This window comes from Budorcas taxicolor, unplaced genomic scaffold, assembly GCF_023091745.1.
Source record: "Budorcas taxicolor isolate Tak-1 unplaced genomic scaffold, Takin1.1 scaffold368, whole genome shotgun sequence".
NCBI lineage: Eukaryota > Metazoa > Chordata > Mammalia > Artiodactyla > Bovidae > Budorcas > Budorcas taxicolor.
The window spans coordinates 67,714-91,322 of record NW_026292209.1 but is presented as its reverse complement, the minus strand read 5'-3'; the positions used below and the strand labels follow the sequence as shown (position 1 = coordinate 91,322).

Sequence of the window (23,609 nt, the reverse complement as noted above, 5' to 3'; positions counted from 1 at the left end):
TGCGAGTCAGGCCCGGGAAGGCCGAGCGGACTGACAGGCTAGCTATCGCCTCCTGGAGCTTGGTGGGATAATGGCATGTAGGAGTGTTAGAGGCGTCCCCGGAGGTGGTATCTGGGTATTACCGTCGCTCCGACCGAAACGGGATTTCGAGGGAGAGCAATAGAGACGTTAACTGGGCTAGAGGGGCCGGAGGTCGATAGATTGAGCGGCTAGAGAGGCCGGAGGTAAGTGGCTGTAGAAGTCGGGCGGACCCGGAATCCAGAGGAAAAGGGACCATGACTTATGCTTATCTCTTCAAGTACATCATCATCGGAGACACAGGTAACCCGCGGGCGACAATCCTCAAGCTGGGGCGGGGATCCGAAACACCCAAGTCGGGGTTTGGGGGCGGGGCTCATTTAGTGGGCTGGGCGATTAAGTGAAGCGGGGGGCGGGGCGGGCCGCCGGGGGCGGGGCTCGGGGCTCCCCTTCCCCAGTCCTGGACGCCCCGACACTGGTCTGTTCTCACTGCCTAACTCCTAACGCACGCGTCTTCTTTCAGGTGTGGGGAAGTCATGTCTCCTCCTGCAGTTTACAGACAAGCGATTCCAACCTGTCCACGACCTCACAATAGGTAAGCGCATATACCTCTCGTAGAATAGATTATGAAATCTGACTAAAATAGAAAGTTAGCAGCTTTAGTGTTCGAAGTAGAAAAGTTACGTCTTCCTATTTTTGGGTTAGTCCAAAGTTATGTTAAGTGAAGAATGACTAAATGCTGAGAAATGGGCAGTAGTGTAATGGGGAGTAGGTAATTGAAAGGTGACTAGATTTAGAGATGACCATGAGGTATGGGTTAGTTGCCTTAGGATTTTTTTTTTTTTTTTAACAAATGTGATTTGTATGTTTATGTAAAATCCTACGGAAACGTACTGTTAATTCAAAAACTCGCCTTACTCTGCGGTAAAGTAGTGTGAACCTCATTACTTTTTCAAAGTAATCACTACAGTATAGATTTTGTGTGTGTGTTGGAGAGGAGGAAGCAAATGGAAGAGCCATCCCAGACCTAGAATAAAAGGTACATGAAACTGGTAAGTTTTGTTTTAAAGAAAAGATATGATAATCATGAGTTTCAAGAACTCTCTGGTAAGCGTGGGAAATGTGAACATCTTCCACAAATTTGTGATATGGGACGACCTGCTGAGTTTTAACAACCCATTCCCCATAATCTCCATAACTCCAACCCAAATAAAGATTATATACATAAAACTAGCCTTCTTGCCATGCAGGTGCAGTTTCAGAGTAAAATCCCTAGCTCCCATTCTTACTATATTGCCACTTCCAAGTCCCACATTATGGAAATCTGAAGCTACTACTGATCCCAAAGTACTTATTCAGCGCCAAATACCTAAAGTGGTTAGAAAAGGATTTAGTATCAACAGGAAAATACTTTTGTAAATGACTATTGTGTACAACCACAATGTGCTAGGTGCTAAGTGATACAGTGCTTAACAAGGCAAACATGCCTACATTGAAAGCTCCAGTGTAGGAGGTGAGGTGAGGCTGGGGGCAGATACCAATGAATAAATTACTATTGCAAAAGGGGATAAGAGGCTGCCACATCTATCAGGAAAAGCTGAAAATGGAAGCACGAGAAGGAACTAGCCAAGCGAAGAGGTTGTGGAAGATGAGAGAAAAGTGATCAGGCCAAGAGGGAAAAACAGGTGCAAGGGCTCAGGAATAACAAAGTTCAGGCTAATCTGGAAAACTGAAAGTAATTTAATATGGCTTGACCATGGAATTTAAAGAGAAGAGTGACAAGAAGTAAGAGTAGAGAACATCTGGGGTGGGGAAGGGGAGAGATGAGTTTTGACACACCTAAAGGTAATGGGAGCAAATGACAGGTTTCAAAGTAGCAAAATGAAGTGATCAATCAAGTTTTCCCAGAGTCCAATATATGCCCTGTTTCTTTCTGAATTCAGTCTTCTATACCAAGATAAACAAGGCAGTTGGCTATAAAATGTGCACAAAATAAGAAGATTTCTTCATAATTAGAGGAAGTTGCATAAAAGGGGACAGAAGTTGTATTTTTTAATTCTTCACCATTGAAACTCCATTCCTCTTGTCCAGAAAGAAAACAAAATTAGTGACTTTTTTTTTTAGTAACTATCATTATTCTTGATGATGCAGTCTAGAGTAGTAAGAAACAATTTTTTAAATCTGCTTATTGACTGTAAAACTTTATAGAGTTGAGAGAGATTCTGGATATATTGTGCCTGGGGCCCCTGAATAGCAGAAGCTAGATTAGTGCTGTTTCTTACCTGCAGATCAGAATTCCTGGAGTAAAGTACTGTGTAAAGATAGAAAATAGGGCAAATTGTTTGACTTACAATCAAGTATTTTTAATGTAAGTGATCTTCGATTTTTAAGTTTTGTCCTGACATTACCTTGATAGAAGATAGAAGTTGAATGCAGGTAAACTAAAACCTTTATTCGGACTATCTGTTTCCAAACCCCTGTGAGGCATGCTGTTTTCTGGTGAACTCTTGGAATTATTGGAGATCTGAAATGTTTCATTCTTGAGAACCTATCCTTAGATAGGTGCTTTTCTAAAAAAAAAAATCTAAAATTGCAAAAGCAAGTATTTATTGTTTCATATAGAGGACTAGAGAGTGACTTTGGGAAAATATTAAGAAATATTTTCAAAAAATTTAGAAGTTTTTTAGTTACAAATTAAACATTTCTTAATCAAATTTAAGCATTAAACAATAATTCTAAAAATTCATTCACTTTTTCTATTTGATTTCTTAATTAATTTTTATGCCCATATATGCTTTTCAGTTATATTCCTGAGGTGGTTGTCACCTGGAACACAGTTTTTAATTCCAAAAGATAAAACTTTAAGGAGCACAAAATTAATTGGAGCAAATAGGGAACTGTAATGGGCTTAGTGGCACCAAGTGCGGAGGATGAGTCATTAGCACAATGAGGACAAGCATGAACCTCTTGTCACCATGGTTGTTCATGAGAATCACATTCTTTCGGTTTTCACTGACAGGTGTGGAGTTTGGGGCCCGTATGGTCAACATTGATGGAAAACAAATCAAACTGCAAATCTGGGATACGGTAAGAGAAAACAAAAATACTTTAGTCCCAAATATAACAGTAAAGGCTGATGCAGGGATAAAGGGCTATGACGGAGGAGCTAAGGATGGAGGTCAGAGTTCAGTTCAGTTCAGTCACTCAGTCATGTCCAACTGTTTGCGACGCCATGGACTGCAGCATGTCAGGCTTCCCTGTCCATCACCAATAACTGGAACCTGCTCAAACTCATGTCCATCGAGTCAGTGATGCCATCCAACCATCTCATCCTCTGTCATCCCCTTCTCCTCTTACATCTTTCCCAGCATCAGGGTCTTTTCCAGTGAGTTAGTTCTTCGCATCAGGTGACAAAAGTATTGGAGCTTCAGCTTCAGCATCAGTCCTTGCAATGAATATTCAGGACTGATTTCCTTTAGGATGGACTGGTTGGATCTCCTTGCAATCCAAGGGACTCTCAAGAGTCTTCTCCAACACCACAGTTAAAAAGTATTAATTCTTTAGCACTTAGCTTTCTTTATAGTCCAACTCTCACATCCATACATGAGTACTGGAAAAACCAAAGCTCTGACTAGACGGACTTTTATTGGCAAAGTAATATCTCTGCTTTTTAACATGCTTTCTAGGTTGGTCATAGCTTTTCTTGCAAGGAGCAAGCATCTTTTAATTTCATGGCTGCAGTCACCATAAGCAGTGATTTTGAAGCCCAAGAAAATAAAGTCTGTCACTGTTTCCATTGTATCCCCATCTACTTGCCATGAAATGATGGGACTGGATGCCATGATCTTAGTTTTTGAATGTTGAGTTTTAAGCCAGCTTTTTCACTGTCCTCTTTGACTTTCATCAAGAGACTCTTTAGTTCTTCTTCGCTCTTCTGCCATAAGAATGGTGTTGTCCGCGTATCTAAGGTTATTGATATTTTTCCCGGCAATCTTGATTCTAGCTTGTGCTTCATCCAGCCTGGCATTTCGCATGATGTACTCTGCATATAAGTTAAATAAAATGGGAATATACAGCCTTGACATACTTCTTGCCCAAACTGGAACCAGTCCGTCGTTCCATGTCTGGTTTTAACTGTTCTGTTTTGACCTGCATACAGAGGTCAGAGGAGGTCTAGTGAAATCAAAGAGACAGGAAAGCTTTCACTTCCATCTGTTACAGTTACAAATTCTGAATACCATGTCTTTTTGTTTCAAATAATCCAAGTATATATGAGTTTGCTTTGGTAAATATATTGATTAAATAATCCCAAATTCAGGAATTTCCTAGCAGTCCAGTGGTTAGGACTTGGAGCTTTCACTGCAAGGGCAGCATAAAGGTTTGATCCCTGGTCAAGGAACTACTATCCCACAAGTCATACAGCATGGCCAAAAAAAAAAAAAAATCCCAGATTCATTTGCATCTTACTTTGGAATGCATTTTGATTCTTAAGAAATAAGCCTGTCTGATTTTGTAGAAATGGATACTTTATATATCTTGAAATTATATATAATGTGATGCTTCCATTTGGGGGAAATGAGAAAACTTAATTCTCTTTATCTCCATCTTAATTCTTTGCTGCTTCGGATTTTTTTTTGTTAAACAGGAGATGGACAAAGATACCTCAGACTGATGCAGATCATCTCAAATTGAATGGCTCACTCTTTCTAGCTTTTTTAAAAAAATATTTATTTTTATTCATTTATTTGACTGCACTGGCTCTTAGTTACAGCAGCAGGATCTTTAGTTGCAGTATGTGGGATCTAGTTCCCTGGCCAGGGATCAAACTCTGGCCCCCTGCATTGGGAGCTCAGAGTCTTAGCCACTGGACCACCAGAGAAGTCTCTTTCTAACTTAGTGCCTAGCAAACTTTGGTTCAGGAAATTGATTGAGATTAAGAAGTAAAGTGATTTGATTTCAAAAATCATTTGTGATAGCACACTGAAAGTGTTTTCATTTGCAAAAGTTAAATGCTTCTGTTGATTCAACCATCACACAGGCCTCCCTCAGACTTCCCTTTTAGCTCTTGGAAGGACTTGAGGAAGGAGAAGGCTTTCAACCATAGCAGAGGAGGAAAAAGTGTAAGTTAGAAGCCAACCAGGAATCAAATGCTTTAAGACATAAAGCTATTAGGGAAAAAAATAAAATTTAAGTGAGCTCTTGGAGGGAAAACATATGTTTTAGATCTTAAAGTGTGGTTAATATTACCAACAAAGTTCTTTAGAATTACTTTTGGATTTTAATGTTCTATCAGGTATGCAATAAGATTGTTGCAGTAAGAGATTCTTGTACTGTTGGAAATGTAACCTAGAACTAGTGTACTAGAACAGTCTTCTGACCTTAAACCTGGCTTTAGATTATGTGACATAATGTTTAAGAAAACAGACTTTTTTGCTATGGAGTATTATACTAAGCTCCTACATTTAAATTATGGATTTGGTGTTTATAGAATTTTTAACTTTTGGCCAGTTACTGAACTGACCTTTGAGCCTAATTTTTCACATTTTTGTTAATTATTAGTATCATGAATGTTATTGTTGGTATATTGTATAAAAGCTATTTATTTTCCCATGTCCAGATCTTAGTTTCCCTATCTTTAAGAACAATCTTAAAGTCTCCCATCCTAATCTTTATGTCGGGACAGAAGGATAAGCAATTTCAAGAATGTGAAAACTTTTCTGATAGAATAGAGTCAATGCGCAGGGAATTCATATTTAGATGATTTTGCTTCCTTTGATGAAACTTGTCCTCCCCAAAAACCTGTTCCATCAAGAAAGCAAAAGTATCCTGTATATGGGGCATTAGTAAATTGCTCAATTATAAATAAATCTTAGTATCTTGGCCCCCATTGGAAATGAAAGTAGAGAATAAACTTGAATTTGTTTTAGGACAGCGCTGTCCTGGGCCCTGGACTGCTTTCCCTAGTCATTATTCCTGTTTGCTGTGACAGGATCCCAGTAAGGGACATCTTGGTAGTCCTGCCTTTGCGTATGTGTATGCTAAGTCACTTCAGTCATGTCCAGCGCTTTGTGACCCTGTGGACTGTAGCCCACCAGGCTCCTCTGTCCATCGGATTCTCCAGGCAAGAATACTGGAGTGGATTGCCATGTCCTCCTCCAGGGGATCTTCCCATTCAGGGATCAAACCCGCGTCTCTAAGTCTCCTGCAGTGGCAGAAGGGTTCTTTACCATTAGCACCATCTGGGAAGCCCCGTCCTGCCTTTATCAGTCACTAAAGGTCAGTTAGTATAGTGCTTTGTATCTAATTTTCTACTTTGATCCATTGGAATGAAACTTCTATTATATAGAGCATTGTCATTCTAAGATAATTTTCTAAGACAAAGGAGTGGAAACAAAAATAGAAACAAAAAACAAAGGTGATACGTTCAACATCATATGGGACTGAAAAATACTCTGAGTTTCTAGTGTATTTCCAGTTCTCTCCTAGGGGATATTGTGTGGAAATGTCTTTGTCACACTGATTATAGGGTAAATACATTCAGTGACAGGGAGCCAGGGATGCTAAACATTCAGCAATTAAATGGACAGTCTCACAGGAAGAATTGAGCCACCCAAAATACCAACTGTACTCCCACTGAAAGATACTGATTTGCTACCTGGACTTCTTCCTGGGCATTCAGGTTTTCTTTTCGCCAATTCTCTTTTCTTAATAGAAGTTCTTTTGTAAAATTAACTCCTTTGTGTTAGAGTGGCATCTGATCAAGTAACTTCTCTGCAAATAACCTGGTTTTGTTGGGATTTTTTTGTTGTTGCCATGTTGATGGAAAAGGCTGGACAAGAATCCTTCCGTTCTATCACCCGTTCCTACTACAGGGGAGCAGCCGGCGCACTGCTGGTGTACGACATTACAAGGTGAGTCACACCTGCTGCATGAGAGGGAGACTCTTTCCTCTGTTCTTAAAGTCTTTTTAATCCATTGAATCTAGTAAGAATGCTAAAGAGGAATTGCCTGTTTTATATTTTTCTTTATACACATAAGTTTCCCCCTTTTCCTATGCATTTGGAAATGCTTTGACATTTTGAAATGGGCCTCTGACCCATGTTTGAAATTTTTCTGCTGTAGGCGTGAAACCTTCAACCACCTGACCTCATGGTTAGAGGATGCCCGGCAGCACTCTAGTTCCAACATGGTTATCATGCTGATTGGGAATAAGAGGTAAATTTTTATTTGTATAAATAACAAGTACTAGACGTCATCTAGGTACTCTTTGGATATTGAATTATTTGGGACCTAAACTTTTTTAGTTTAGGTTCGTTAGTATCTCAATTTAAAAAAGCTTTTTTATTGCAGTAAAATATATGTAACATAAAACTTACCATTTTAACCATTTTTAAGTGTACAGTTCTGTGGCATTAAGTACATTCACATTGTTATACAACCATCACCACCATTTATCTCCAGAAATTTTTTATCTTCCTCAACTGAAACTCTGTTCCCATAAACACTAATTTCACCTTCCCCATCCCGCTATTGTTGTTTAGTCGCCAAGTTGTTTCTAACTCTTTTGTGACCCTATGGACTGTGGCCCGCCAGACTCCTCTGTCTGTGGTATTTCCCAGACAAGAATACTGGAGTGGGTTGCTGTTCCCTTCTCCAGGGGATCTTCCCAACCCAGGGACTGAAACTGCGTCTCCTGCATTGTGGGTGGATTCTTTACTGCTGAGCCATCAGGGAAGATCCCATCCCATTAGCCCCTAGCAGTAACCATTCTACTTTCTGTCTCTTCTGCCTACTTTAGGAAACTTACAATATTTGTCCTCTTGTTCCTGGCTTTTGTTTAGCATAACATCCTCAAGGTTTATCTATATTGTAGCATGTGTCAGAATTTTCTTCTGTTTTAAGGTTAGATAGTAATCCATTGGATGTATTCACCACATTTTCTTTATTATCCATTGATGGACACTTTGGTTGCTTCTTACTTTTGACTGTTGTGAATAGTACTGCTGGTCAGCATGGGTGTACAGAGATCTGCTTGGGGCCCTGCTTTCAGTTCTTTAGAATATATGCCCAGAAGTGGAACTGCTGGATCTTATGGAAATTCTGTTTAATTTTTGGAGGTACTGCTGTACTGTTTTCCATAGTGGCTGCACTACTTAACATTACTGCTGTCAGTGCACAAGCATTCCAGGTTCTCCCCATCCTTAGCAACATTTGTTATTCTTAATGAATTTTCTAAGGCACCCATAGGCCACAAGGCATACTTGATAGTTTTGTTATTAAATAGTTAGGTCTAAACAAAATAGCAGGTATTTTTGTCATAGCAACTGAGTAACTGTTTGAAAAACAAAAAACGTGAATTAAAAGGAAAAGAATTTCTTATTTCATTCTTAAGTCACTGTAATTACTTGCTAATGACCTGTGTATGCCTATCAGGCATAGCACAGCTTGTCGAACCTTGGAGTTAACATTGGACACTACCACTCTTTTTTCTGTTGCAAATTGATTTTTGTGCAGTGTTTGCTTTTTTGTCACGGCAGCTGCCAAGAATGCAGCCTCAAAAAGAAGTGCAAATGTTGAATCTATCATGATCTGATTTTGACACTGCCAATTATATTAAGCTTGTATTTATGTGGGGGCTTCTCTGGTGGCTCAATAGTAAAGAATCTGCCTTCCAGTGCAGGAGACAAGGGTTCTATCCCTGGATTGGGAAGATCCCCCGGAGAAGGAAATGGCAACCCCCTCCATTGTTCTTGCCTTGGGGAATCCCATGAACAGAGGAGCCTGGCAGGCTACAGTCCATGGGGTCACAAAAGGGTCAAATATGACTTAGCAACTGAACAATAGCAATTTATGTGGTGTTCTGATGTAGTGTTGCTATGTTTCCCTTGAGTATTTCAAATAATCTGTGGCACCTAGAACTGTGGCCACAGACTGATTATACTCATTGGTTCAGCCACCACAGACTAATTATACTCATTGGTTCAGCCAATTTGTGAAAAACCTTAACTACATCCTAGATATTGTGGTAGGCCCTGAGTGGGCAAGGTGAAAACAAAATCCTGCCCTCATTCCCACGGAGCTCACAGACTAGTGGAGACATAGATATTAAACATAAAATGATTTGTATCTGTTTACAAATTATGATAAATGCAGTGAAGGGGGAAAAAAGGGCACTATAAAAAAGAGTACCAGGATACTTATTTATTTTTTATAATTTTACTTGGGTTTCCCTGGTGACTCAGATGGTAAAGAATCCGCCTGGGATGGAGGAGGTCAGGGTTCGATCCCGGGGTCAGGAAGATCCCCTGAAGGGAATGGCTACCCACTCCAATGTTCTTGCTTAGAGAATCCCATGAACAAAGGAGTCTGGGGTCTTAGTTGCTGCTTGTGGGCTTTCTCTAATTTTGGAGAGCGGGAGCTCCTCACTAGTTGCAGTGTGCAGGCTTCTTGATTTTGTGGCTTCTCTTGTTGTGGAACACGGGCTCTAAGGCATGCAGGCTTCAGTAGTTGTGGCAAATGAACTCAGGTGGCACACTGGCTTAGCTGCTCTGCTCTGAGGCATGTGTGATCTTCCCAGACCAAGGATCAAACCAGTGTCCCCTGTGTTGGACCACTGGACCACCAGGGAAGCCCCAGGGTACTTACTTTTGATTTAGAGTTGTCATTTAAACTGAAATCTGAAGGATGGGCTAGAGTTCACTGGGCAAAGAGTTTTTGAAAAGGCGTCAGATAGGGGTAAGAAACTCTGTGAAAGCTTTAAACTGGGAAGAAGCTTGATGATAAGTTTATAATGTTGAAAGAAACCTGGTGTGGTTAGACTAAATCAGAGGGGAATGGTACAAGACGAGGTTGGAAAAGAAGGCAGGAGCCAGATCTTGTGGCACTTACAGACCTGAGTGAGGAGTCTGGATTTTATTCTAAACACAGTAGGAAGCATTTAAGAGTTTTAAGCAGAGAAGTAGCTTGATCAGATTTTAAAAGATCTGGAGGGGAGCAAGGGTTGATGTGGATCTCAGCTGCAGCAGTCCAAGTGAGAAAGTGGTGGATTGGACTAGGTCAGTGACACTGGAGAGAGAGAGAAAGGATGATTGTAAGGTACATTTTGGAAATACTTTGCTTTGGGGTGAATTGGGTATTTGGTGTGAAGAAGGAAAAAATGTTAATAATAACCTTGGTTTTTGGCTTGTGCCATGTGGAAGTGTGGGACAGAGTTGGGTTGAAGGGAAAAGATGATGTTTCATTTTGATATACATCTGAGGTGCCTTTTACACATGAGTAGAAATGAACAGGCAAATGGACAAACAGATCTGGAACTCAGAGGTATGTCTGGGCTAGATGTTCAGATTTAGCACTGTTGCCATTTCGGGTTAGTTCTTCCTTGGTCTTCACACAGCTCATGAAAAATAAGTATACGTTTTGCAGACTTTTTTTCTCTAGTGGACTTACTCCTGGATTTTTTCTTTTCATGGTGAAAAACTGGAATCCTCCCAAATGAAAATTTCCAGTTTGAAAAATGAAAATTGGACAGTTCACCATAATCTTATTCTGCATCCTTAAATCCTGTGTTTCATATAGTCTTTTCCATGCCTCGTTATTCTTCCTCAATCCTCGGCTCTGTTCTTAGTATCACCTAATTTTACCCGTATCATTTTCTCTGAATCCTTCATTTCCCTGGTGGCAAGCTGCTGTTTATTATACATGTTAATAATGATACTAATGAGTTAAGGCAACTGGGTTTTCCTTATTCCTTGCTGTCTCCTCTTGTGGCTTGATTCCGGTAATGAGGAAGACACTTATCACTATGCGATGTGACTTTTCTACTCCCCAGTAACTGGAATTTCCCTTTCCTCTTCTTTCCTTTGGTTTAACTGGATCTCCTTCAAAAAAGACTACAGCATAGACCTTGAGAAACTATGGGGCTTGCCTAACCTTTTATAAACCCTTTTCTCTGTAATAAGAGATAAGGCATTATCCTCAACTGTGTAGCAGCTGTCAAGAATCTGATCTGAAGAATATTTTCCCAGAGGCTACAGAAATCAGCGACCCTGTACAAAAGGACACCATTCAGGATCTGCATTCTTTATGGATTAACTGGCAGTTGAAACAGCTGTGGGATTCTTTTAGAATAAATTTCTTCTTTCACTTGGATCTTTTTTTAGTTTTCTCCCCAATTAATGATTAATCTCTTGCAGTGACTTAGAGTCTCGTAGGGATGTGAAGAGAGAAGAAGGAGAAGCCTTTGCTCGGGAACATGGACTTATATTCATGGAGACTTCAGCCAAAACAGCCTGCAATGTGGAGGAGGTACTATTTGGGAAAAAGTAGGGAAAGCGTTTCAGAGATTACACTGTATCTTTGTCCCTGCCTTTTTTTTCCCTTCAGAATTCTCCTCCCCTGTTAAAACATGGGTAACAGGGGTCATAGTGACCATGTCTCTCCCTTTAATGGAATTGTTCCATTTGTTTTTCCTTGATTCCTGAGGCTTTACTTTTATATTAAGTAACATTAATTGGTAGTGTGGATTGACACTACCGTTATTTGTAAATCATCTTAGTTGGGGGAACTAATGAATTCCATCTTAGTCATTCCTAAGTCTGGTGTTGAATCTGTCTTAAGTAACTGAGTCAGAAGAGAGCATGTTTGCTTTATTTGCAGAGTGTGCCAGTCTGGGAACCCTAGGTACATCTTGTGTCAATACCAAAATACCATAGAATCTCTTTGTTCTATTTGAAATTGTTTGGAATGGCTTTTACAGGGCCTTTGGAGGACCTTGTATATTTTTACTCAGTTCTCCTAATGGTTCCCAATTCACTTTTGAAATCCAAATCGGCATAATATTTGTATTCTCTTTTCCTAATTTCTCTACCTAAACTTGAGCCTAATACTATGATTTATGTCTCCTTCAGGCCTTCATTAACACAGCCAAAGAAATATATAGGAAGATCCAGCAGGGTTTATTTGATGTCCACAATGAGGTAAGATAGGGTAAGGGGCTGACAGTTAAATTTGCTTTGTTTTAAACAGGATAGGATGCTTCCTAGAATATAAGCACTTCCTGTCTAACATGATACTATATGAAGCTATATGAACTGGCATAGCTTGTCTGTTTTTTTCTCAAGTCTGAGACCCAGACTGCTTAAAGTGAAGTGAAGTGAAGTGAAGTAAGTGACTCAATCATGTCCGACTCTTTGTGACCTCATGGACTGTAGCCTACCTGGCTCCTCTGTCCATGGGATTTTCCAGGCAAGAGTACTGGAGTGGGTTGCCATTTCCTTCTCCAAGACTATTTAAAGAGATTATTAATTACTGATCTAAAAGCTTTATACATTATGGGAGGTTTTTCTCTCAACCTCAGGTTTTTACTATTCCAAAGCATGGGGGAGGTGTGGTTTTTAATTGCTTAGCTTGTCATTTCTATAAAGCACATTTGGGGGGCGGGGGGGAATGAATTATATGCTAATATGCTGCCACTTCTGTTTTACCTACTCTTACCAATCACATCCTGATTCTGCACATAGCTATGAAACTTAAGTAACTTAACAGTCACTTTAAAAATGGGCACAGAAGCCACTTCCAGTGATCTATAATACCACAGCTGGTGACTTTATCTTCACCATCACAGATTATTGTTCCACAGCAGTCTGGCTAAGGCGCATGGTTACCTGCCAAGGCCATACCTGCTTCTAGAAATTGTAATTAATGATTTCTCCTTTTATCCCTCTCCTTTCTCCCACTTACTTTCACACTGAGGTGGGAACTATTGCCTCTTTTCTCTTACAGGCAAATGGCATCAAGATTGGACCCCAGCAGTGTATTTCAACCCCAGTGGGACCCAGTGCCTCCCAGCGGGGCTCTCATGACATGGGGGCTGACTCTGGCTGCTGCTGAACAACTGGCCTGGACTCTTTTTTTTTCCTTCCTGGAACAGCTTCAGATCAGTAGGCTTAAAGAAAGAGGTCTTTGGCTGGGAAAAGCCTCTTTTCAAGGTGTGATGTTTTGCCTCTCCACTTAAAGACCAGGGGAGAATTTGGGCCCTTATTGACCTGTCCTTCTTCAGGGACGTGAGCATTCCCTATAGATTAGGGCTCTTCTCATCCTCCTGTTTTAATTTGTAAAATGTTAGGATCAAAGCTGATTGTCATGGTAGTTCAAAAATAAATTCTTTTATAAGCAGACACAATCTACTCCCCACCAAGAATTAGTAACAAGGTCTAGGACATTCTGCTTGAGCCCTTGAGGTGACTGGGATCTGGCTGCCCTTTGGGTTTTAGGTCCTCAGTTTAGGGATTTCATTGAGGTTTTTCACTTGCCACTACATAAGAATTGTTGCAGAAGGCAGTTCCTTCTAGTTGAACTGCTCAAGGATGATGAATACTTCTCCACCATCCCATTTCTAGTTTCTCTGTTTGAGAGTAACTACAAAACTTTTGAGAGTAGTAGAGTTGGTCCTGGCCTTGTAGCCACTTCCTATCATTACCTAAAGAAAACATCTTTCCCTGTTTGTTTTGTTTTAGGGACCAGACCTAACATTGGTAAGTCAGTATCTTTCACCAAATAGACTCTTACTGTTTTATCCCACTCACTTCTTAAGGAGACCTATTTAGACTTTCTATCAAGCTAATCTGCCTACTGTACACGACATATTTGCTTCCACTCTATGCCTTTGCACATGCCCTACTATACACTACTGTTATACTCAAAGTCCACATTTTTTTCCTTCGGAAAGCCTTCTTTGACCTAGGGTCTTCTGAACAATTATTGACGCAGTACCTTTTAGCTTTCATATATTGTTTATTCATATGTATATTTATTTGTATTTATGTTACTTTGTAAATATGTTTTATAGTAGCTTTGTGTGTGGAACCTGTCTCCTCATATAGGTTGTAAGCTCTTTGAGAGCAGGAACCCCTGGTATCCTTTGACTTTTGTAAACCAGTTCCTTCACCATTCCTTCACAGTGCCTAGTGCTACTTGTGTGATCAGTGAATTTGACTGACAAAGACTTGGAACAGGTTTATTTTAGGCTGCAGAAGAAACAAAAGCCTTACAGTCATCTCTTTGTAATTCTATCTCAGTCCCTTCCATCTGCTTACCCTGAATTCTTTATTGCTCTTCTCCTTCTCCTCTCTGTCCTTTCCCTGGCTCTTTGCCTCCATTCCATGCAGCATACAATAAAGCTGCCTGCTTCCAAGCAGTCAAATAAGTGGATACTTCTCCATTTGAAGAGCATACAATACTATCCTAGTCAAGTCTGTCTTTGCTGTACTTATCATGCAGCCTTCTGGGTCAGTTGCTATACTGATGTCTCATTTTCTTCCACAGCACTGCGGTCTTGTGAATTTTTTTCTCTCTTTTTTTTTTTGGTTGTCGATAAATTGTTTCATTATTAAATATATGCATGTATCCAAGCTGCTCACATTTCATGTGTCATTTCTGATTGTATCTCAAACATAAGTAGATACTCTTCTTCTAGGGAATTGTATCAAAGGTATTGGAAGAAGCCTTCTTGAGATACATTCATTTTATACTGGATTCTGCCCCCAGTAGCAGTAGTATTAGTTCACACTGTATCACAGGAAGTTGGAAGGCATATGGAGTACTGCTTTGATTAAGGTTTGGTTTTGTTTTGTTTTTGAAAACTCCTACCTCATTCCGAAAAGGATTAAGGCTGTTGAATTTGGCTAGTCCGCTCACACCAGAGACAGAATTATAAGTAAATAAAACTTTATGGTTTCTGTACAGGAGTTTTCCTCTATCAGTCAAAGAAACCTTTAGTGATCAGGATGAATCAGAACATTGATCAGACATAGCATTCTGTCTAGAGCTGTTGCTTTTGGAGTGTATTTTTTTTTTTAACATGGTAAACAACTCAAATGGGGTATCTCTTGAACTGATAATCCCATATTATCCAAAAACCACTCATAACCTTCTATACTCAGGTATTTCATCAGTTTTAAGCATAAGAAATGAAAGTATCTGGGCAAATTCATGACCTTTGTTGATTACTGCTGATGTTCTGAATGAAATGGTCATGAGGAGTTACAGAAAATGCATCTCCCACCCCCATGTGAAGAATACTGTTTATAATATGAGAGTTGGTTGATTTTTGAAGCCCAGGACAGTTGGAAATCATAAGTCATTACTATTTATAGGTCATTGCATATGGCAACAGAGACGGCAATGGCACCCCACTCCAGTACTCTTGCCTGGAAAATCCCATGGACAGAGGAGCCTGATGGGCTGCAGTCCATGGGGTCGCTAAGGGTCGGGCACGACTGAGTGACTTCACTTTCACTTTTCAGTTTCCTGCATTGGAGAAGGAAATGGCAACCCACTCCAGTGTTCTTGCCATGGAAGAACACTTTTTTTTAAGTTGAAATTCTTTCCTGAATTTTGTTCATTTCCAACTTACTAGCAGTAATCTGTACTGTCAAAGTCAGAACACTGGAAAACTTGTGAGCGAAACATAAGAATTAGAAGCATCTAGAATAGATGCATAACCTATGCTGATGTTATGCTGATATCCTGAAGACTGAGAAATCTCTAAAGGATTATCCCAGGAACTCAGCCCCTGGAGTGGGTTGCCATTTCCTTCTCCAATGCATGAAAGTGAAAAGTGAAAGTGAAGTCGCTCAGTCGTGTCTGACTCTGTGCAACCCCATGGACTGCAGCCTACCGGGCTGCTCGGTCCATGGGATTTTCTAGGCAAGAGTACTCGAGTGGGGTGCTATCGCCTTCTCCGACACATTGTTCTGGTAAGCCCTAATACTAACATCAAATTTGATATAACAGTGGTAGCCAAGGAAGAATTCGGCCAACAGATTTTGTTCAATATACAGAGAAATGTACTTGGCCACGTCTTCTGTGATAAAATGTTGACTCACGTGACTCCTTAAGGTCTCTGAGCTCCTACTATGTGTGACCATGCAAATGTTACTTCTTAAGAAATTCCTTTAATGATAGGGAAAGATACCCTTCACTCAGGATTTCCAAAAAATTAAAAACTTCCTGTAGCAAATTTTAATAGCAGTAGAGTTAAACTAGAAAACATGGGTAAATCTTTCTCATTGAGGTCAAGAGGATTTCACCTACTGTAAAATTATTTCCATAACAATTTAAACTCTAGGAAATTACTCTGCAACCAGTATTTCTAAGGCAGTCTTGTAATGCCCTCCTTGCATATAATTTCACCTCTAAGACTTACATCGTTTGCTCTATCCATATTCACAAGTAGTTTGGGTCTATTGATGAATTGAGGCCTTTTTTTTTTTTAAGTTGAAATTCTTTCCTGAATTTTGTTCATTTCCAACTTACTAGCAGTAATCTGTACTGTCAAAGTCAGAACACTGGAAAACTTGTGAGCGAAACATAAGAATTAGAAGCATCTAGAATAGATGCATAACCTATGCTGATGTTATGCTGATATCCTGAAGATTGAGAAATCTCTAAAGGATTATCCCAGGAACTCAGAAAATCCACTCACTTCAAGAATTAATTTTTGTTTCTTTGATTTGGTTAAGATCGCTTCACTTGTATGAGAGAGGGTGGGGGTTGCCTCCAGGCACACTCAGCATTATTCCAGGTTTACTCCCCATCGTGACTGAGGGGTACTCTGATTACGTAAAGGAGGGTACGTTGGGGCTGTACCTAAGCAATTGGACAGGACGCCGAAAAGGGCTTTAGATTTCTTAAGCACTCCTTCCTCCTCCCGGCCCGGAAAGCACCAGCCCGATCCAAGATGGCTTCCCAGAAACAGGTAACTAAATGTTTTAGTTTAGAGCGCCCCCAACGGCGGGGGTCAAGAAAAGAAAGATGCGGAGAGATCCTAAAGCTCGTGAACGGAAAGCGGTCAGACACAAGGTACCGCCAGATTTTATTTTCAATCAGGCATATGTGTGGTTGCCTCAGCCTTTTAGGACCTCCCATCCTCAAGAGACTTCCGGGATGGAGCTCACATTACCCTGCTGGAAGAGGCGGGGCGTCGGCCCTGCCATTGGCGGGTGGGAGCGTAGGTGGGCGGAGCAAGGGAGCATGGACTACTAGCAAGCTAGATTGAGGCGAGGGCTGGCCATGCTCCGCCGGAAGGCGCCTTGTTCTCCGAAAGGGTGAGTTGAAACGCTGGCTGGAAAGGAAGCGCCGGGACTTGTTCAGGTAGGCTTTCAGCGCGCGGCCGCCCCTCAGTGCTGGTCCAAGAGTCTTTGCAAAAGCTGCGGCTCTTAGATTGGTTTTCTTAACTCATCCTCCTCCTCGCTCCCCCGCCCTCTGTCCTTCCCCCAGTTGTGCGGGATCAGGTGCTGGGTGATGCTCCGGACTGAACCATTCTTCTTTGTGAGAGGCCGGGGGTGAGGGCGGCTGCCGGCCCGCGGGGCCCGAGCCGGGCTGAGCAGCGAACGCGGCTGCCCCGGCCCCTGTGAAGTTTTTAGGCCTTGTCATTGCATTACTGGGCATCGTGTAGATTTGAGGCAGATCCGTTTTCTCTTTGCCCCTTCAGAGGGAAAACTCCGCGGCTCCGTTTGGTTACTCCATACTTTGGACTCAAGTGGGAGTTTGGGGTTTGGGGTTTTTTTTGTATGTGTGTATTTTAGCAGTAAAGGTGGTTAGGAGAGCATGAGGTGAGCATGTGCGATTGTTTTACATTATTAGGTGTAATTTCTGTGGATCTTTGGGAGAGTGGAGCAGGCTTTTGGACAGTGTTTAGAGGTGGTTGGAAGATAGGAGCTCTAGCTTTGCATCTCCATTGACAGGTCCGCAGAGCTCGCTGGTTTTCTGTTGCATTATGTAAACTCTTCAGTGGCAGAAGACCCCTCCCCCTTCCTCGGAGCGAAAGCAGTTTTTTTATTTACCTGTCTCCAGTGTCGCAGGAAATTTCCCTGCCTTTGTGGCAGCTGTGCAAATGCAGCAGCTCCTACCTTTTAAGGGACAGTCCTAAATGATTAAGGTCTTCAAGGAAGAGGTGAATTGTGGTATATAGATGTTTGGTGGACCAATCTCTTTTCAGTGACTGAGAACCGTGAGCCAGAAGTGGAAGACTTAGAACTTGATGTCTTTTTCTTTTAAAGAATAGACATAGTGGAATGCCCCAAACACCGGAGGAGCTGCGTTTTCTGTCTGCTGCACCCTACCATCGCCCTAACATCCACAGCTTGTTTACTCTTCATGTTGTTCTGAACCTATTAGTTCAGCCGGAGATTCTCTGCCTGTTATCCTTAGCATCAGGTGAGGTCCTATCCACTGTGGGGCACGTTAGGTACTAGAAGGTGAGTTTGTGATTTGAATAATATTCTCTTGGTAGTCCATTAGCTCTGTTTTCTGCTTAGGAATTTCTTTTGTATTGATCAACAAATAGGTTTCAGAACAAACTGTGGTCCACCTCTTAGGGCGAGAACATGGAAGTTTCTCATTCCAAATATTTTGGATTATCCCACCCCTTAAAGGAAAAGAAGAGTTATGATAAGGAAAACAACTTTTTTCATTTAAAGAGACAGGTAATAAGAGTAGTATGCCAGTGGGTCTGCAAGGCAGAATGAAGGACGTTGGCCAAAGAGAAGGTACGTGTGTGTAAAGACAGGCTTCGGGGAAGGTTTAAAACTGCAGTAGTAAAGGAGTTATGGATTAGGATAAGAGGTTTGATGACACAGTGCATCGTTAGTGACACAGTTCTTGCTTTCCTCATGTTTGATCTATCCTGTGCCTCTGGCCTTTTGAGTATGTCAGTTCCCAAAATGACAAAATCCACTTAGACATGGATAGAAATGATAGAAATAGAAAGCTGCTGAGCTGGTTGTGAATCACCAGGAAACACAGATCTTGTATTTCCCGGGACAGTCTTCTCTGCAGCACCTGCTGGGTGATGGGGTGAAAGAATCTTGGCATTGTGGTAACCACCGCTGCAGAGTTTTAGTTGTAACAGGAAAAATTTGCCCCTTATTATTAGAAGGGTCAAGTTTCTGGTAGGTAAGGTAGGATGGTGAAGGGAATTGGTCTTTAAAAGAAACCCTTGTACATGTCTCCTTTGAAAAGGGTGAGGTGTTTATGGGCAAAACTAACACTTTATTAATTTGTGGGTTTCAAGCTCTGTACTTGCTTTCTGAAAGAATGAGATTTGATACTCATTCAGATGAATGCTAAATGCTTTGAAGATACTGTTTGTCTACAGTCCTGCAAGGGTTAAGCTATCTTTGAGCTGACGTTTAGCCTAATAACTGAAGGATGTTCTGGACCCTCCACCCTCAGCCTCAGAAGTGACTCCACTTCTGGAGTTGTATTTGAACCAGTCCCTGATCCGCAGGTCTTTGCTTGACCTACCCTTGCACCTACTATAACCAACTTAGTATTTACTGTTTTACTTTTAGCATTCGATTCATTGGTAAACTATCATTTCAGAACCTACTCATCTCCTTTTTAATTAATTGTTCTTTTTCTCACAGAGCAGGTGGTCTTCCTTTTATCCTTCCATTATAATTTTGTCCACTTTGCCTTTTATTTTGACTCACTGACATTGTCCCTTTTCCCATCTGTCTTGAGACCATTTAAGAATGCAAAGAGACCCTAATTTTCAAGAGGGGTTCCTTTGGTGCCTGGTACCCAAATAACTTGGCTTCCCTGGTAGCTCAGCTGGTGAAGAATCCCCCTGCAATACAGAAGACACTGGTTCGATCCCTGGGTCGGGAAGATCCCCTGGGGAAGGGATAGACTACCCACTCCAGTATTCATGGGCTTCCCGGGCTCAGACGGTAAATAATCCACCTGCGGGAGACCTGGGTTCAGTCCCTGGGTTGGGAAGATCCCCTGGAGGAGGGCATGGCAACCCACTCCAGTATTCTTGCCCGGAGAAAACCCCTAGACAGAGGAGCATGGTGGGCTATAGTCCATAAGGTCACAAAGAGTTGGACAGGACTGAGCAACTAAGCACAGCGTGGCACCCAAGCAACAGTTGTATTGCTATGTAGCATCGCTGGTGTGTGAACTGTTTACTATTGCCTAAAGCTTTGTTTAACCATTTATTAAATTTTGAATTATCCTGGATCCCCTTCTCCCAACCTTAACCTCTGTTTTGTTTTGTGTTGGTTCTTATATGAAGTTGTAGTTTAGCTTTTTTTCTTTGTTTTGCTTTTTCTGACTAATTCATATTGCCTTTAAATTTTTCATTGTTTCTCTATATTGCAAAATAAGTCCACCTCTTTGTAGTTATTGGAAATTTTAAATTTAAACTACAGAGTATGTTACTGTCTGAGATTTCTCATTAAGCTGTTCAGGCGGTAACAATTTCTTTTGCCGTTTTATTACCCATCACTTTCTATCCTTCACTAAACTCTTGGTTATTGAATCTCACGTGAAGCAAAATAGTCCGCTCTGCTGTACTTTGCATGTGTGCTCAGTCGTGTCCAACTCTTTGCGACCCCGTGGACTGTCCCCCGCCAGGCTCCTCTGTCCATGGTATTCTCCAGGCAAGATTACTGGAATGGGTTGCCATTTCCTCCTCCAGGGGATCTTCCCAACCCAGGGATCCAACCCACATCTCCTGCATTGCAGATGGATTCTTTACCACTGCACCGCCTGGGAAGTCCTGTAGGTTAACTTTAAAGTATCTAATTGTTGCAGGAGATCAGATCCTGCAGAAGTTTTTTTTTTTAAATAAAGCACTTAATTTCTGTATATGTTACATGATAATGTAACATATATTATTTATTCTTCTATATGTTACATGATAATGAAAAATCTAGCAGAAAGACTGGCATAGATAGTTACTTTTCATGCACCTTTAGCAGGGATGAATTCAGGAATGTATTCCAAGCAATGGGACAGTGTAGGCTCCGGAGCCTAGATGACATTCGAGCCCCTTCCTATTCAGACTTTTCAAGTATAGTCTTGCTGCTGCTGCTGCTGCTAAGTCGCTTCAGTCGTGTCCGACTCTGTGCGACCCCATAGACGGCAGCCCACCAGGCTCCCCCATCCCTAGGATTCTCCAGGCAAGAACATGAGTGGGTTGCCATTTCCTTCTCCAATACATGAAAGTGAAAAGTGAAAGTGAAGTCGTGTCAGACTCTTAGCGACCCCATGGACTGCAGCCCACCAGGCTCCTCCGTCCATGGGATTTTCCAGGCAACAGTACTGGAGTGGGGTGCCATAGTCTTACTAGTTTGTTTGAAAAGAGTTTTCAGAACATAGTCAAGTAAAAGTACAAAAAGTTGCAAAACCAAACCAAAGATTTTAAATATTACATGTCTTTGTGTGTGTGTGCACGCGTGCATGTGCTAAGTTGCTGCAGTCCTGTCTGACTGCAATCCTGTGGACTGTAGCCTGCCAGGCTCCTCTGCCCATGGGATTTTCCAGGCAAGAATACTGGATTGGGTTGCCATTTCTGTCTCTAGTGGAATCTTCCCAACCCAGGGATTGAACCCGGGTCTCCTGCATTGCAGGCAGATTCTTTATTGTCTGAGCCACTAGGGAAGACCACCTTTATGCGTAATTTTTAAAAGATTGGCTTTGTCATTGAAAGAGTGAAGCATTCCTGATTTTATTCCCTCAGTACATTTCCAGAGAAAGTTATTGTGTATGGCTTATTTTTATTTGGTATTTCTGGGCTTTTTTTGTTTTTTAAATGTTAAAAAGGTAATTAAATGACAGACTTTTAAAATTACTAGATAATAACCAAATTACTAGATAGTAATAGAACTGTGCTTTTTGCTCCGTATGTATGTCAGCGCCCTAAATCTGATAGTTCTGATTTGTTTGGTAATAAATATCCCAATATTCCAGTACTAACACCTTTTTGTTTTGTTTTGTAATTCTCCTTAAATTATGTCAGTAACTTTCCTTAGAAGAATATATATTAGTTGAATTCTTAACTTCATCTGAGAGGAAGTATATTCAAGAGCTGTAAAGTCTTTCAGATTTCTCAAATTGTCTCTCATGGTCTTTATAAAAACCTTTGGAATATCCCACCTCCATTTTCTCTTCCACTACATAATTTGGGGATACAACATATCTTTGGGAATTATTCTTAAGTCACATGGATATTCAGAGGTACATGGTCCCATTAGTGATACAGGAATTTACTTTTGATTGGTTCTAGGGAAAAAAACTGATTTCGGTAATTTGGCAGCCGACTTAGAACCAAGTCATAATAGTGTTTTGTAATGGAACATGAAATCATATTTCACTTATTCTGTGATTTTTCATGTCCTATTACAGATATCAGATGTGTATCAGATAGTCATCCATTCAAGTAAACTTAATGACAGGCACGATTTTTCAGAATTCTTGAATAGGGGCTGCCAAGTTGCATAAACACTGAACTTTCGGTGTTTTATTCTTCATTGCTTCCGTTCAGCCCCAGGTCATTCTTTGTTTATTTACACATTAAATCTCCTAAACATGTAGTGCTTTTGCCTGTTTTTCGGGTGTACCTCTTGGTGGGGGCACCTTTTCCATGAGGTCTTAAGTATGTATGTGGGTAATGGTCACTTCCCTCTCTGCTCTGCTGAAAGTCATGGGAGTTAAAATTTGAGGCACCTGGGACTAGGGGCGTGTGAGCTCCTGAGGAACAGCCTAGTCAGTTGCAGAACTGATAAGTTCCCACAGGCAGCATTGTGAAGTAAGCAAGGTACTCAGATAGATACCAGCATCATTTCTATAAACACACAAAATGATTAACTGAATTACCTGCATGTTGCCCTAGCCACCCATGCTGGTTGAAGTCTGTTCCGAGGTTTTGAGGTTAAAGTGTTATCCTGCTTTCTCAGCACAGTAGTGCGGGTCTTTTTATCCTGCCCAGCAGTCCGGCTATTCTGATTACGAAACTTTTGCATCTACTTGAGTATCCCACCATTCTGCTTAGCAGATCAGCTCATCCAAGTCTCTAAGGAGTAATTTTGCTTTGAGAGAAACCTTTAGTGGTAGTCTTTTAAATTATTAGACAGGGTATAATAAACTCTTTTTTATTTGCCTACTGTATGCCAAACATTGTACATAATCTTTTAATCTTCAGAATAACCCTGAAAATGTGTGTGATGTTACTTTCATTTTACAGAAGAGAAAAAAATAAGACTTAGTGAGGTTTGATAACTTAACCAGGAGTAGGACTCTGGTCTATGGGACTTCAAAGCCTCATTCGTTATCATCTCCCCCCAGTTAGAAATTCATTGTAGGCCTCTGGACAACTGTGTTTGACCACAGTATTAGACAAGTAGGCATTCCATAGCTTATTAAAGCTATACCTTTAGCAGTTGTAGGGCCTTGAGAATGTAAAATTTCTTTTTGTATTTTTGTCAAAAGGAAAAAAAAAAAAGAATAATAGTTTCTTTTATTTGACTTAGTTATTTTGAAGATAAGATTATGTGAAATACTTTAAGCTCTACGGAGGAAAATCACTTGGTCAGTCACAGACAACTTCATTTTTTAGCCAGTGCAAGTGAAACTAACTCACTGACTTCATCATCCCATGTCACTGGATCATTTTTTGTGCCTAGAGGCATAAGTGAGGTAATAGCAGTGTTTCTCCTCCCCTGCCACACATACTTTTTTAGCATAAATGTTGCAGTGAAAACAGTCCCTCATGAATAATTGAGTAGGAGTTCCCTGTTGGCCTA

General features: G+C 40.9%; 1 protein-coding gene across 2 annotated transcripts; it reads left to right on the top strand.

The window, feature by feature from the left end:
- The first annotated feature begins 20 nt into the window (after positions 1-20).
- LOC128071348 (ras-related protein Rab-2B) lies at positions 21-14,426 on the top strand. Of its 2 annotated transcripts, XR_008201830.1 has the most exons (9): positions 21-321; positions 542-613; positions 3,038-3,105; positions 6,847-6,929; positions 7,141-7,233; positions 11,211-11,322; positions 11,925-11,993; positions 12,799-13,004; positions 14,341-14,426. XR_008201830.1 is itself a non-coding variant. In XM_052664225.1 (8 exons), exons 1-8 carry the CDS (start codon positions 276-278, stop codon positions 12,904-12,906), a joined length of 651 nt encoding a protein of 216 aa, XP_052520185.1. In that variant the 5' UTR covers positions 21-275; the 3' UTR covers positions 12,907-14,418. The 2 variants fall into 2 exon arrangements, 1 of the variants encoding a protein (XP_052520185.1); XM_052664225.1 differs by having other exon boundaries at positions 12,799-14,418.
- Positions 14,427-23,609: the final 9,183 nt, after the last annotated feature.